Below are 15,053 nucleotides of genomic sequence, written 5' to 3'. Positions count from 1 at the left end.
GTTCACCCAGACAGTTATGGACGGCAAGGAGTATTTGGTCCGAGAGTTCTATGACAATGTGGCACACATCAAGAAAGGCACCAAAGTGACAAAAGTGAGGAATCTAAAGGTGAGATTTGACCAACACACACTGAACTCCTATTTGGGGTTTGAGTATGTTGAACTGGAATAGTACTTGAAGAAGCTGGCGATGGGTGATGCAGCTCGCTCATGGCTAGCTAAGATTCTTGCAGCCCCGGGGCCACCTCCACCATGGATCACAGCATGGGTTCCTATTCAGCGGAACACCCTAAACTTCGAGGCGACGGGATGGCAGACCTTCGTATACAGCAGACTAGACCCGTGCCAGAATGAAACCAACCTACCTATTCCACGGGTAGTTCTAGTCGCCCCTATTATGGTCAGGTACCCAATCAATGTGGGTGTCGGTATATCGGATAAAATGTCAGTGGTCGCTAGGCAAGCTGATACCTCCTACCCGTATCCCAACACCATCACTAAGTACCTTACGGATGCACGGGTAGAGCCTAGAGATTTTGACACGAAGGTTCGGGCAAAGAAGCCTTTTTCTTGGCATTCTCTGATGGATACACACAACCCGAAGAGAAAGGGTCAGCCGACTACTACTGTAGACCAATCTGATGAGCCATTGGTGGTAGCTGCAGGATCAGCAGATATGCCTTCCACTTCAGCAGAGCCTTCAGCCAGTGCAGCTGCCATGCCTTCACCTTCAGCCTCAGTGTCTTCCACCTCGGCTTTGAAGCCAGTGCCAATGCCCACTGCTCTATTAACTGCGTTGTGAGTCTCCTAGACACTGGCGAGCCTCAACAACTAGATGCAGACAAATACTGCAAAGCTGTCTGACATATCCAGTCATGTTGCAGCACAGTCGTCCATTATGGCACCCTAGATTCCCCCACAGTTAATGAAACCTTAAAGAAGCTTCTGGAAAATCAAAACATGATCATGGCCACTTTAGTGCAGCATGGGGCAGTGATCGAAGAGTTACGCAAAGAGGTAAAGAAAATAAGAAAGCGACAGGCATCTAAGAAGTCAGTGGACGAGATTTAGAGCTAGGTTACAAAGCTTGCAGCAGCCGGAGACATTCCATTTGATATGTTGATAGACCCGCACCACCCAGGCCCAGATCCTATAGCACCTACAACACCAGCTGGCCAGTCTGAGGAGCCAGACACTACTGCTGACACTGTTGAGGCAGTCCGTCAGATGTTCAGCAACCCAGTCACTCCTGGACTTGAGGATGATGAGATCCAATTGGATGAGGATGAGGTTGGTGCCACTGCTAGGGACACAGAGATGACCACAAATCTATATGGAGTTTTCTTCACTCTCACCCTTCTTTTACTCTTATGTTATTAAGCATTGGGGACAATGCTTATTATTATTCGGGGGGTGGAGTTTCTTTGACACATTCTGATGATTCTGTATTTTGATAACTATGAGACATTTGGCTTGTAATTAACTTATTACTATTTTCTTCCTCTTTCTCATTATGCATATATTCCCTCTTATCTCTCATTATGTATATTTGTTTAGCTTTCAATAGTTCTTTTGTTCTATAGCTTCTTTATCTTTATATTTGTCTTCTTTTTGAATTAGTAGCTTCTTTTTGATTTAATAGCTTCTTTTTATGTCTTAGTGGATAATAAGCCTTTAGTTTTCTTAATACCATGGTTCTTTCCAAAGGTGGTTTCTGTATGAACCGGGTGGCTCTTCCCAACGATAGATGGCGTGACAACCTTCTTTAGGGATTGAGTCCGTTTTTTGGTGTTTAGGTATTAATAGTAGTAGTAATGAATAAAAGACTTAATTGAGTCATACTCGAAGAGTCAAACATGCGTCACTTGGTACCAACACACTTAACCGCATGCATATGGTTAAAATAAGGTTTTTGGAAAGAAATAGTTCTAATTAGTGATCTTGTGACTCTTGTGTTGACTTAAGCTATCATCGAGTGGTTTAACCAAACCATATTGATTTTCAATCTTGAATATGGTCGTTGTGGGCCCTCGACTCTATCCTTTTTAACAATCCAGCTGTGTGAGAGGTGAGATGTTGTTGTTGCAAGTCCAAGTACCCGTGCAAATGATCTAGAACTTGCCCCAAATTTATTTCTAGGCGAAATTGGAAGTTTTGCTTGGCTTGAGAAGTGATTGTAGGCTCTCCTTGACCTGCTTGAAGTTTTCCATGGCCCGCCAATGTTGTTATCCCTAGTCAACCCATTTGAGCCTAAAACCTTTCTCATTTGATAACCATGTTACAAGCCTTTACCCATTTTGTCGTGACCCTCTCTTGGCACCCGAGCTTTTCTTAACACTCTTGTGAAATAATTGGCTAAAAACGTATATTTGGGGGAGAGACAAGGAACTTGAAAGAGGTATCAAGGCACAGAAAGAGAAAAGAAATGATGAGAAGAAAAGGCAAGAAAATGGAAGAACAAAAAGAAAAATGCAAAATAAAGTTAATAAGGTGAAGAGTTGAAGGGATTCAAAAGAAACGTAATGAGGAAAAGCATGGAGAAATCAAAGAAGGAGAAAATGAATATCATGATCAAGAAAGAGTGATGTTAAGTCTCTCTAGTTCCCCTAAGGAAAAGAAAATGCCTCAAAGAACTGGCAAAGCGTGAGCCAAGAAAAGAAAATGGAGTGCTTAAGGAAAGATGAACTCGTTCTATCACAGTATATCCAACCATAGTCCAAAAGCCTTCATTGCATTCTGATAAAGCCCTACGTGATTTCAAGCTGAGTGAACTTACATTAGTGGTGATCTACATGAGGGGCAAGCCTTTGGTACTTAAAGTCGTACTTGCGATATTCTTTTGAGAGAGATGAGTGAACCTTTCGCAAATCTTTGGATTGAGTGCTAAATTCTTAAGTGAGATAGGAAAACGAAGAGTAGAGGAGGAGGAGTTTGGGATCCACAATGACCTACATAAAATAGCGAGCTTCCTTGATGAATAAAGTCAACTCTTGATGCTCAAATGTCACATTAGAACTATTTTTGCTTAAACATTTAACTTGTTGCCTTGTTGATAATTCATAAGTGGTGTGGTTAATTATTGGTCCCAATTGACGTGTGAGTGACTCACTTTGAATTGCTGGAATGACTCTTAACTTGTAGAGGTGGGAACCACTTTATTTGCTTGAGGACAAGCAAAAGCTTAAGTTTGGGGGAATTGATAAGTGGAAATTTTGACTACTTATTATCACCTTTTTAGCTTTCGTTTTAGTCCAAAAGCGTTTAATTGTGTTCCTAAAAACTAATAAAATGTGCTTAATTACAGGAATATTGGAAGATGAAATCCCGAGATGAAATTTAATTCAAGAAGGAGTAATCTGAACTTAAAGACATAAAAGGCACAGAAACTCAGAAGTGCGGACCGCAGAATTCCATCTGCGACCGTAGGTTATAAAGGAAATTCCATCAGAGATTGGTGCAAAGTGCGGTCCGCACATGAATTGTGCGGCCGCAAAAGCTGAGCCAAAAGCAAAGTTCAGAGAAGATACATTCCAAGTCTCCCAGAAGAGCAGACCGCACAATAATTGTGTGGCTGCAGAAGAAGAGCTATGCGGCCACAGATACAATTGTGCGGACCGCAGTTACAATTCTGCGGACCGTAGAAGGAGTGCATTGCGGTCGCGGTTCAGAATTATGCGGCCGCAGTTTTCCAATCCTGTCAAGCTGAAGAAAAGTACGGACCACACATGGAATTGTGCGGCCGCAGAACCTCCGAAAGGGCATTTTTTCCGAAATTTCTATCCCTGTATAAATAGACAAGTTTCACATTTTTAGGTCAACTTTTGACATCAACTGCTACAGTAGTCATTTCCTTTTACTCTTTTTAGTAGTTTTTCATATTTTGAGCTATTTGAACATAGATTTTATCATTTTAAGTAGCAAAATGAGTTTAATTATAATTTCTTCTTCTATTTCTTTCATTTCAAGCATGAGTAGCAAGACTTTTACTAGGGTTGTGACCCAATCCTAGTGTGTAAACTTAATGGGTGTTTAATTTAATGATTGTTTATGGTTGGGTATTTATTATTTAACCTTGTTCTTACTTTTATTTGTGAAATTAATGATTGCTAACATTAATTTATGCCTATTTGACTTGGTCCCTACTTGAGAAAGAGAGAATTAGTCTAGAAAAACTTGGCTAACAAGAAATTGGGTCAATCAAGAGATTGACAATCCCAATTAAAGGGTTGAACCTAGAGATAGTAACAACTCGACTTGAGCTTTTTATCAACCATTTTGTTCAATACCCATTTGGACTTAAGAAAGCTAAATTGTGCAAAATCACTCTCTGACCGAGAGGTATTGAGTGAGTAATTGAGTGTTGATAGCTATAATACACCCCGACCAACAAAACAAGCTTTAAAGTTTATATCCCATTAGGCAACACCTAGATGAAGGTCATAGCCCCAGTTCTTTTTATAACATTTGAAAAACAACAAAAATAATTTCCTAGTTTTATTTCGTAAATTGCAATCATAGTTTAATTTAGACTTTAAAACAACCCAATTTTGTGGAAGTGCAAATTTAGATATACGAACTCACGTACTACGATATATACTACTAACTCTCATACATATAGTTCCCTGCAGAATTCGATCCCGACTCTTGTTGGGTATTATTATTGCATCGGCCATTTTCATAACCTCGAATTGAGGTGTGAACTTGAACGAGATCACTTCACATTTTCAAGTTACAGATTATAAGGTAAGAAATGGTAGAGCAATAGAATTCCAACCCTTTAGTGATTGGTTAAATGTTAAATTGAGTTAAATTGAGATAAGGTAAGATATATAACTTTTATAAGAAGTTCATCGAAATAGAATATGATATTTAACGTCACACCGAATTACTTTAGTGTTGTGTGTATTGTTCACTAAAAAAATAATTATGGCACTCTATTTACAGAGTGAAATTTTTTAACATAAAAGATTTAATTGAACCTCCTTCCTTGGATAGGTAGCTCTGCTACGGATGATAACCCAACCCCCTTTTTGCCACAAATCATATCAACCACTATAATGACTCGGCCGATCGTTTTGAGAGTTGTAGCCATGTTCCCTTGTTTACTAATTATTTTATACTTTATAGATGTTATGTGACTTGTCGGGATAGTCGGTTCGGGTCTGGAGGAATTTTGGAATGAAATGAGATACTTAGTCTCAAGGTTGAAAGCTTAAGTTGAAATGGTTGACCAGATATTGACTTATGTGTAAACGGCTCCGGAATGGAGTTTTAATGGTTCTGTTAGCCCCGTTGCGTGATTTTGGACTTAGGAGCGTGTCTGGATTGTGATTTGGAGGTCCATAGTGGAATTAGGCTTGAAATGGCAAAAATTAAGTTTTTGAAAAGTTTGACTGTGAGTGGACTTTTTGATATCGGGGTCGGATTTCGATTCTTAAAGTTGGAGTAGTGGAATTAGGCTTGAAGATTTGGAGGCATTATCTCTACGGTATGTCTTGCGAGGTATTTACGGATCATCAGAGCCTCCAGCACTTGTTCAAACAAAAGGATCTAAATTTGAGGCAGCGGAGATGGTAGTAGCTGTTAAAGGACTATGATATCACTATTTTGTATCATCCCGGGAAGGCCAATGTGGTGGCCGATGCCTTGAGTAGGAAGGCGGTGAGTATGGGTAGCCTTGCATTCATTCCTGTTGGTGAGAGACCGCTTGTAGTTGATGTTCAGTCCATGGCCAACCAGTTCGTGAGATTAGATGTCTCGGAGCCCAGTCGGGTTCTAGCTTGTGTGGTTTCTCAGTCTTCCTTATATGATAGCATAACGTCAGTATGATGATCCCTATTTGCTTTTCCTTAAGGACACAGTTCAACACGGTGATTCTAGAGATGTTAGTATTAGGGATGATGGGGTATTAAGGATGTAGTGTCGGATTTGTGTGCCTAATGTGGATGGGCTACGTGAGTTGATTCTTGAGGAGGCCCACAGTTCGCGGTATTCCATTCATCCAGGTGTCGCGAAGATGTACCAGGACTTGAGGCAGCACTATTGGTGGAGGAGAATGAAGAAGGATATAATAGGGTTTATAGCTTGGTGCCTCAACTGTCAGTAGGTGAAGTATGAGCATCAGAGATCGGGTGGATTACTTCAGAGGTTAGAGATCCAAGAGTGGAAATGGGAGCGGATCACCATGGATTTTGTAGTTGGACTCCCACGGACTTCGAGGAAGTTCGCTTCTATTTGGTTGATTGTGGATCGGCTGACCAAGTCCGCTCACTTCATTCCAGTTGGGACTACTTATTCTTTGGAGCGGTTGGCTGAGATTTACATTCGGGAGATTTTTCGCCTTCACGGTGTGCCGGTGTCCATCATTTCAGATCGGGGCACGCAGTTTACATCATAGTTTTGGAGAGCAGTACAACGAGAGTTGGGCACCTAGGTTGAGTTGAGCACAACATTTCACCCTCATACGGACAGACAGTTCGAGCGCACTATTTAGATATTGGAGGACATGCTATACGCTTGTGTCGCTAATTTTGGGGGTTCTTGGGATCAGTTTTTGCCACTCGCGGAGTTTGCCTTCAACAACAGCTATGAGTCAAGCATTCAGATGGCTCTGTATGAGGCTTTGTATGGGAGACGGTGTCGATCTCCGGTGGGTTGGTTTGAGCCGGGTAAGGCTAGGCTATTGGGTACTCACTTGGTTCAGGATGCTTCAGACAAGGTTAAATTGATTCAGGATCGGCTTCGCACGGCGTAGTCTAGACAGGAGAGTTATGCCTATAGAAAGGTTCATGATGTTGCTTTCATGATTGGGGAAAAGGTATTGCTCAAGGTTTCACCCATGAAGGGTGTTATGAGGTTCAAGAAGAAGAGCAAGTTGAGCCCTCGGTATATTGGGCCGTTTGAGGCACTTCAGAGGATTGGAGAGGTGGCTTACAAGCTTTCCTTGCCACCTAGTTTGTCGAGTGTGCATCCAGTATTTCATGTTTCTATGCTCCAAAAGTATGTCGGCGATCTGTCTCATGTTTTGGATTTCAGCGCGGTCTAGTTGGATGGTGATTTGACTTATGATGTGGAGCCGATATCCATTTTGGATCAGCAGGTTCGAAAGTTGAGGTCAAAGGACATAGCTTCAATGAAGGTGTAGTGGAGAGGTCAGCCAGTTGAGGAGGTAACATGGGATACCGAGCGGGAGATGCGGAGCAGATATCCACACCTATTTAAGACTCCAGGTTCGTTTCTAGACTCGTTGGAGGATGAACGTTTGTTTAAGGGGGGGAGAATATAACGACCCAGATGGTCATTTTTGATATTTGTAGCCCCTTTCCCTTATTTACTTCTCAATTTACTTTATAGTTGTTATGTGACTTGCTGGGGTAGTCGGTTCGGGTCCGGGGAAATTTCAAAATGAAATGAGATACTTAGTCTCGACATTAAAAGCTTAAGTTGAAATATGACTTGTGTGCAAAATTTGGGGTCAATCAAACGTGATTTGATAGGTTTCGGCGCCGTTGGAAGAAGTTAGAATTTCTTAGTTTCAATAGGCTTGAATTGGGGTGTGATTCGTATTTTTGATATTGTTTAAGATTATTTGAGAGCTCGACTAAGTTCATATCGTGTTTTAGGACTTTTTTGTATGTTTGGTTGAGGTCCCAGGGACCTCGGGTTGATTTCGGATGGTTTTCAGATCAAAGTTTGAGTTTGAGAGACTATTGTAGTTGAAGCCTTCTCGTGCAATCGCACCTGCGGAATATTGGTCGTAGGTGTGAGCTCGCAGAAGCGAGCTAGGAAGCATAGATGAAGAGGATTGTACTAGGGACTGTGGAGTGTAGATGCAGAAGGTATTATGCAGGTACGGACTCGCACCTGCGCTTGGAGGGTTGCAGAAGCGGAAGTAGGAGTGATGAGGCTAGACCGCAGAATCAGGTTTGTTTGCGCAGATGCACGCCTGCAGAAGCGGGGGTTCGGTCGCTGAAGCGGTTGGGCAGCTTAGTGGCCTCCATAGATACGGAGGATGGACCGCAAAAGCGATACCGTAGAAGCGGTTATAGTGGCCTCAGAAGCAAGAATACTTGACAGAACACTTAAATTCAAGGGCTTGCGATTTTGCTTCATTTTAAACATTTCAAGCTCGGGTTTAGGCGATTCTTGAGAGGATGTTCGAGGGGTTTCTTGAGGTAAGTCCCTTGTGCTTATTTTTTATCAATAATCTTGTTTCCCCATTGAATTTTCCACTTAGTTTGTCTGTATTTAAGGTGGTATTTGGGAGTTTGAGGCTAGGGATTTAGAGAGTTTGATTTGGGGATTTGAGTGATGATTTGGAGTCGGATTTTAGGTATTTTTGGTATGGTTGGACTCGTAGATGAATGGGCTTTCGGTTTTTATGACTTTTATCGAATTTCGAGATGTGGTCCCTGGGGACGGTTTTTTATTAATATCTTAGTATTTTTCTTCTGGAAATGATTTTTTTAGCCCGTGTTGATTATATCGAATTGTTTATGGCTAGATTCGAGGCATTCGGAGGCCGTTTCGCGAGGCAAGGGTGTGTTTGAGTAGAGATTTGCTCGGATTGAGGTAAGTAACAGTTCTAAATTTGGTTCTGAGAGTATGAAACCCTGTATTATGTGTCATGTGTTTGGTTTTGAGGTGACGCACATGTTAGGTGACAGGCGTGTGGGCGTGCACCGTAGGAATTGTGACTTGGTCAATTCCATGAAACTGTGTAGTTGAATAATCTGTTGTTATCCGTACATTCTCCACGTATTAGAGAAATTGAACTGCAAATCATGTTAGAAATCATGTTTAGACCATGTGTTGGCACTGTAAGGACCCACAGAGGTCGCGTACATGTTGAATTATTTGCTAAATTATTGTTTTGTACTCAGTCGAAGTTTTATTTGCATATCATATCTCAGTCTCTATTGTTCATTGTTGATACATTATATCTTTTCTGTTTGGGTTGCTTTTCATGATTTTTGAGAGCCCGAGAGACTAGAGAGGTTGATGACTGAGTGAGGCCGAGGGCCTAATTGTGAGGATATTTATGGGATCGGGTTACACGCCGCAACATGTTTCATTGATTTATGCCATGATTGGCTTGTTACAGCGCTTGGGCTGAAGGAGCCCCTCCGGAATCTATACACACCCACAGTGAGCGCAGGTACCTACTGAGTGTGAGTGCCGAGTGTCGAGTGCTGAGCAATTGAGAGGAATGAGTGATTGTGAGGAATCAGTGATTGTGAGGTTGGAGTGAATGGGAGGACTGGGTGACCGTTGCTCTGAGATGATGCATTTGACTTTCATTTTTGTTGCACTTCAGCTGTCATATATCATTGTATTGTAATTTCTGTGAGATATTATATTTTGTTTCACTTGAACTTGACATGGATTAATTGTTATGGCCTAAATTATTAAACTTGAAAGCATGCCTTCCTTCCTATATTGAAATTACTGTACTTGAACTATAATTGTGAAACTCTTCGCTACTTTTAGTCCTTTGTTTAGTCTTATTACTTACTAAGTTGGTTGTACTCACGCTACACCATGCACTTCATGTGTAGATCCGGGTATTTCCGGACACGGTGGGTGTTGATTCCTTCGCGCAGTTGATCTTTTGGGAGATTTCAAGGTAGTTACCCGGCGTTTCGCAGACCTTGTCTCTCATTCCCTATCTTTCCATTTTATGTATTTAGTTTCAGACTATTATAGACAGTACTCCCGGATTTGTGATGTTTAGACGCTCATGTACTCACTGACACCCCGATGTTGGGAATTTCTGTATTGGTTTTGGCTTTCTATCCATTTTGAGAGTTTTGTTGATGAAAATCTGTGTTATTATTATTTTTCATTTTAAAATGTGGAAGTATTTTGAAGTATCGGCTTGCCTAGTACCACATTAGGCGTCATCACAACAGGCTAAGTTTTGGGCGGTGACAACCACGGTCTAGAATCTAACTTTTGTGTTGGTAATTCTCACAATGTCAATTTGCATTTATGTAAAAAAATTATAAATATCTCAAGTTCTGTGACAAAAAAAGTTTAGTATTCAAACTTTACACATAACTTTCCTTAACCACTCAGCAGTGGACACAAAACCGGACAAATCACTATCTTAACCTGTTCCACGACCCGGACCCGTATGGTGACCCGTTTGAATTTACCTTTACTGGTCATATTTTCCGATAATAGCAAAAATTGATTTATTCAATAATCAAAAAACACCCACAAAGTATTGCAAAATGCTAAAATTCCATCCATATGTTGACACGTTCGTAAAATATAAAATTCCATCCATATGTTGACACATTACCAATAAAACAGTATATATATATATATGGTCGATTGCTAGTAAGTTTCAAAATTGAGCTTATAATACATAAATCTAATACGTAGTATTTTAAGATTACAATTTGCAAAATTCTTCCTTTTTAAAAAATATATATATGATCAAATGCTTCCATTAAAATTGAAACGAAGGAAATAGCTATTAGATATTCTGAACTGAAAAGAAAAAAAGAGTAAGGAGAGCATCACAAGCCAACAGATTTTCATGACAATAACATTAGGATGTGATTCTTGAGCCGAAAGTCTATGAAAAATAATATTTTCCTTGGCCGGTTGTATATATTTTTATCTGGCTAAGAGCAACTCCAACATTGTCCCCAAAATGGGGATTTTCCCATTTTTGGAGATAAAAATGGTTAAATTTCACTCCAACTCTCCCCCATATTTGTCCCCAGAATGGGTCATCTCCCCATTTACTATTTTTCATTAAAATATTATTATTTTTATTATTTAATCTTTTAATTTATCTTTTTATATATATTTAATTATGTTTATATAATATATTTACCTAATTAATTTTTCATCTTAACTTTGACGTACAATTTTGAAAAATTAATTATCTTGCATCTATTTTGTTTATGTAAAATTGGTAGTTAATTTTATTATGAGTTATAATTGTATGAAAAAGAAGAATTAAGGACAAAGATTTCAAGAATTTTTAGCTCGACATAGAAGAATTAAGGACGAAGATGCCCATTTTACACTTCGTAATGCATTAATAGATTATTTATGGGAGAATACTAGAGGTTGAAGTTGAATATTTATGTAGTATTTCGAATGAATTTTATCGTTATGTAATATGTATTTAATTAATCTTGTATCACAATAATTTCACTTTTATTTGAATTATTAGTTAATCTATAATAATTGCTTACAAATTATATTATTTAAAATTTTATGGAATTGTTTTAATTATGGAAATTACAAATTAATAAAAATAAAAGATGGAATTTGTTTAATGGAAATTAAAAAATGAAATTGAAATGAAAGATAATAATATAATATAGAAGAAAGAGAAGAATATAAAAAAGAATATTCTCTTTTGGGGGAAAAAATGGGGGAATGGTTTGAGTAAGTTATCCCCAAAATGGGGAAATACCCATTTTGGGGACCAAAATGGTGTAAAGGTCGGAGATGGCCTAACATTATATACATTATCATTGCAGGTTGTAACATTGGAATGTTACCAAGTAAATTTTTTTGACAATAACAAGAATGCTTCCAAAAATCAGAACAATAAAAGAATAGTATAAATTATTTACAATACTAAAATTCCATCTATATAGACCCAATGTTAAAATATCCTGGCAATATTACACTATATCTACATCTTGATATTTCAAAAGCCATCATATCTGATATTTCATCAAACTATAAACTATAGCATTATTATCTAATCCCAACTTTTAACATAACCCATTTAGCCCTTGCATTTTTTCTTATTTCAACATTCACCCTCTTAACTTTTCATCTGGCTAACATTATATACATTATTGCTCTTATAGACAAAGCTATCAAACACTGGCCTTCTTGGGAGAAAGCACTAGTGTTTGGTTTGGTGTATGTGGGGGATTTATTCTAATTTGGTGTATAAAAGGACTTAATATTCTATGAGTAGTCCTCCCATTGGGGATCTATGTGGAATTCCCTTTCTTCGCTTGGCCGTTTTGTAATTAACTGAAGTTGGAGGGGGCGTCGACGGAGTAAAACTTTGGACCTTGTTGCTGTGGCTCTTGTACCTACCATGGCTGCTGCTGCTGTAAGAGTCATCGGAGTCCGATGCCGCCACCATCGACCGCCGCCTTTTCGCGGATAATTGCTTCGGTTTCTTAACGAAGTTCTTTGAGGACCCGACAACCTGCAATGATCAAGGTAGAATCGACTATATAAATCACCTATATTCATTCTGTTCTGTTCGGATAACAACCCAGTAAAATCCCGCAGGTAAGGAGTCTAGGGAGGGTAGTGTGTGCACGGACCTTACCCCTACCCCGATAGAGTAGAGGTGAGGTTTCCAATAGACCCTCGGCTCAAGAAAACGAAAAAGACGAAAAAGACAATATATACCATCAACACAAAACATAGAATTCTGCTCTATTCGGACCAATTCAATAATTCACATAATATTTATTGTATATCAAAGATTGCTAATAATCAAAGATTTGAATATCATTTCCATTTGGGGTACACAATAACTGCAAGAAAGAGTCATTGATAATTACAATGTCTAACAACTTTGAAATTTCCAATTAAAAAAAGTTGATTATGCCAAAGTTTTCCTATCAATAGACTAGTAAATATGAGTGCAATTTCCACGCCCCATTTAATTGCTTCACATTTGTCAAACCACACTATCAACGACCATTAAACCAAAATATACCTTGAAATATACGCAATTCAATATATTTGGACACGCCTAATTCAATTCAATGCCAGTAAAAGTCAAAATTAATGCAAGAAAATTTGGTCAAGATGAAAAAAATGGAACAATTTAATGAAACTCTAGAAGGGAATTTTCTTTTAGAACAATTAACTTAAATAGCAATCCACTCAACTGTTTAAATTAAAAATAGCCTCCGTATGTATAACATATGCATAATCTATATAATATGTTTATAACCGTGTATAATTAATATATATCAGACTTGAAAAAGTAAACAGTATTGTACCTTGCAACCAAGAGAGCAGAATTTGAAGGAATCAAGAAGGCTCCTTTCACAAACTTGACAAGTATTTGTTACACCTTTGCCTGGCCTAGGTTGTGGCCTTTCATTCAAAAAGACAACCTTAGCACTGTTGATAATGTATGTTTGGACTGAAGAAATGTCCAAATACTTTTGAATTTCATTCACCCTTATCACATCATGGTATGATGACCTCCTTATCTGTCCAACCAAACAAAAACAGATCACTCAAAATCAATCATTCATAATTTCAAGACTTCTTCTTTGGCATATCAAAGCTATACACCATGTAAAATGACAATTTAGGGGTTCAATTGAATCACTTTCATCGAAAAATTATACTCAAAAGTAGGTCAAAAATAAACTTTTTTGCATTTTGAAAATTTTTTACATAAAAAAAGATTTTAGTATAGTGGCAAAGGCAGGTTAAAAATTGCTTAAAATAACATGATCAAACTTTAGGTGTGACACTTTAGCATTTTCTTGAACCCCGTTGTTAGAATTTCTGGCTTTCGTCACCATATAGAATGTGTAGCTATAGACCCTCGTTAAAATTTCTAACTTCGCCATTGTATACACTGTATACCAAAAGGCCTGCCGATGCACAAGAGATTTCATATTCACTCGGAATCCGAAAAAGTGCCGCACCCCTAGGGATGTGATGTGACATAAACAGACTACCCTAATACAAGCATTAGTTGCTGCTAAACAGGAAGAACTAAAGGAAAAATTTGTTACAAATTGACATAAAAAGACCATTTTTCTATGAAGGAAAAATGAGATACCTGAATAGCAATATGGTCCTTGTGATGTGCTAAACAAAGAGAACAAAGAGGGCCATTTATACAATCAAGACAATACATATTGCATTCACTCTTGTGAGAATCAGCATGTAATTTGCAATGGCCAAAGAATTTTTCTTTAAGCAATGGCTTTAACCATAGTGGCCAATTATTTTCCTCTTCATCAGGTATTCCAGCTCCCTAATACCAAAAAAGAGACACAATTTTAAAATAAATGAACAAAAAGAGAGTTGAAAGCAATCAAATTGATGAAAATTTTTAATAAAAAGAATTAAAGGAGTTTTGGGGGTTGTTGAAATTTACCATTATTTTTCTGCTCTTAGGCTTGAGTTCTAAGACTGGAATCTTGATTATCAATCGCCAGTTTGAAAAACTTTAGTAGCAAAGCTCTGGTTTTTCTGCTCCAATTTGTTTAGAGAGAGAGAGAGATGTTTGGTTTTTGGAAAGTTTAGGAAATAAGAGAGAGAAAGGAGGGTACTTGTAATGGGATGGAAAAAAGAGGTGGGTTGGGTTGGTTTTGGGGGAGGGGGGGAAGGTTGGGTGGGAAAAAAAGTCAATAAATATCTCTAAGACAAAGAAAAAAGAAATATCTCCAACAAAATGAGAAGGCTTTCATAAAATAACTTTACTATATTATATTTAAAGAAAAGAATTTAGTAAACTAGTAAAAGAGTCGATAAAATGGTATTTGCACAAATAATCCTTATATATGGCTACCATTTAAGTTCTGCTCTCGTTAGTTTAGTACAATAATGCATCCAGCATATTTGTAAGAGTGTGTATACAAATCTTACCCTTATTTCATGGTGATAGAGAAATTATTTTAGATAGATTCTCGGCTAAAATAAACTAAATTTATCTACAAAAAGAAAGAATTATATCAGACTAGCTTTAAAAGTGAGCCAACTAAACTAATAAGGACATAATTTAAAGAGTGGACTCCAAAAAAAAAGTATAGGTTGCAAATAATCTATCATTATGGAATTGAACTCGCGCGGATAAGATTTGGACCGCAACAATCCAACTAGTAATATTTTTCGCTTTATGTCTAGGTCTGCACGGCTTTAAAATACGTCATTAGAGTCTAAGATCTGTTTACTTATATACCCAGCAATTCTCTCGTGTTTGTCGATGTGAAATTTGTCTAAGGTGTCACATGGACCTTATGAGTTATGACAAAATTGTGAATTTCTCTCCCTGCTCGTTAAATTTACGTGAGGCCGTT

The 15,053-nt window shown here is 38.3% G+C and overlaps 1 protein-coding gene across 1 annotated transcript; it reads right to left on the bottom strand.

Annotated features, from left to right (window-relative positions):
- Nucleotides 1-11,569: 11,569 nt before the first annotated feature.
- On the bottom strand, nucleotides 11,570-14,312 carry LOC107808833 (protein RGF1 INDUCIBLE TRANSCRIPTION FACTOR 1). The gene is made up of 4 exons (XM_016633396.2): nucleotides 14,132-14,312; nucleotides 13,811-14,008; nucleotides 13,011-13,226; nucleotides 11,570-12,199 (listed from the first exon to the last, which is right to left on the bottom strand). Exons 1-4 carry the CDS (start codon nucleotides 14,132-14,134, stop codon nucleotides 11,942-11,944), a joined length of 675 nt encoding a protein of 224 aa, XP_016488882.1. The 5' UTR covers nucleotides 14,135-14,312; the 3' UTR covers nucleotides 11,570-11,941.
- Nucleotides 14,313-15,053: the final 741 nt, after the last annotated feature.

The sequence above is a fragment of the Nicotiana tabacum genome, chromosome 15 (genome assembly GCF_000715075.1).
Source record: "Nicotiana tabacum cultivar K326 chromosome 15, ASM71507v2, whole genome shotgun sequence".
In the NCBI taxonomy this organism is placed as follows: Eukaryota; Viridiplantae; Streptophyta; class Magnoliopsida; order Solanales; family Solanaceae; genus Nicotiana; species Nicotiana tabacum.
This window is presented reverse-complemented; position numbering and strand designations above follow the sequence as displayed.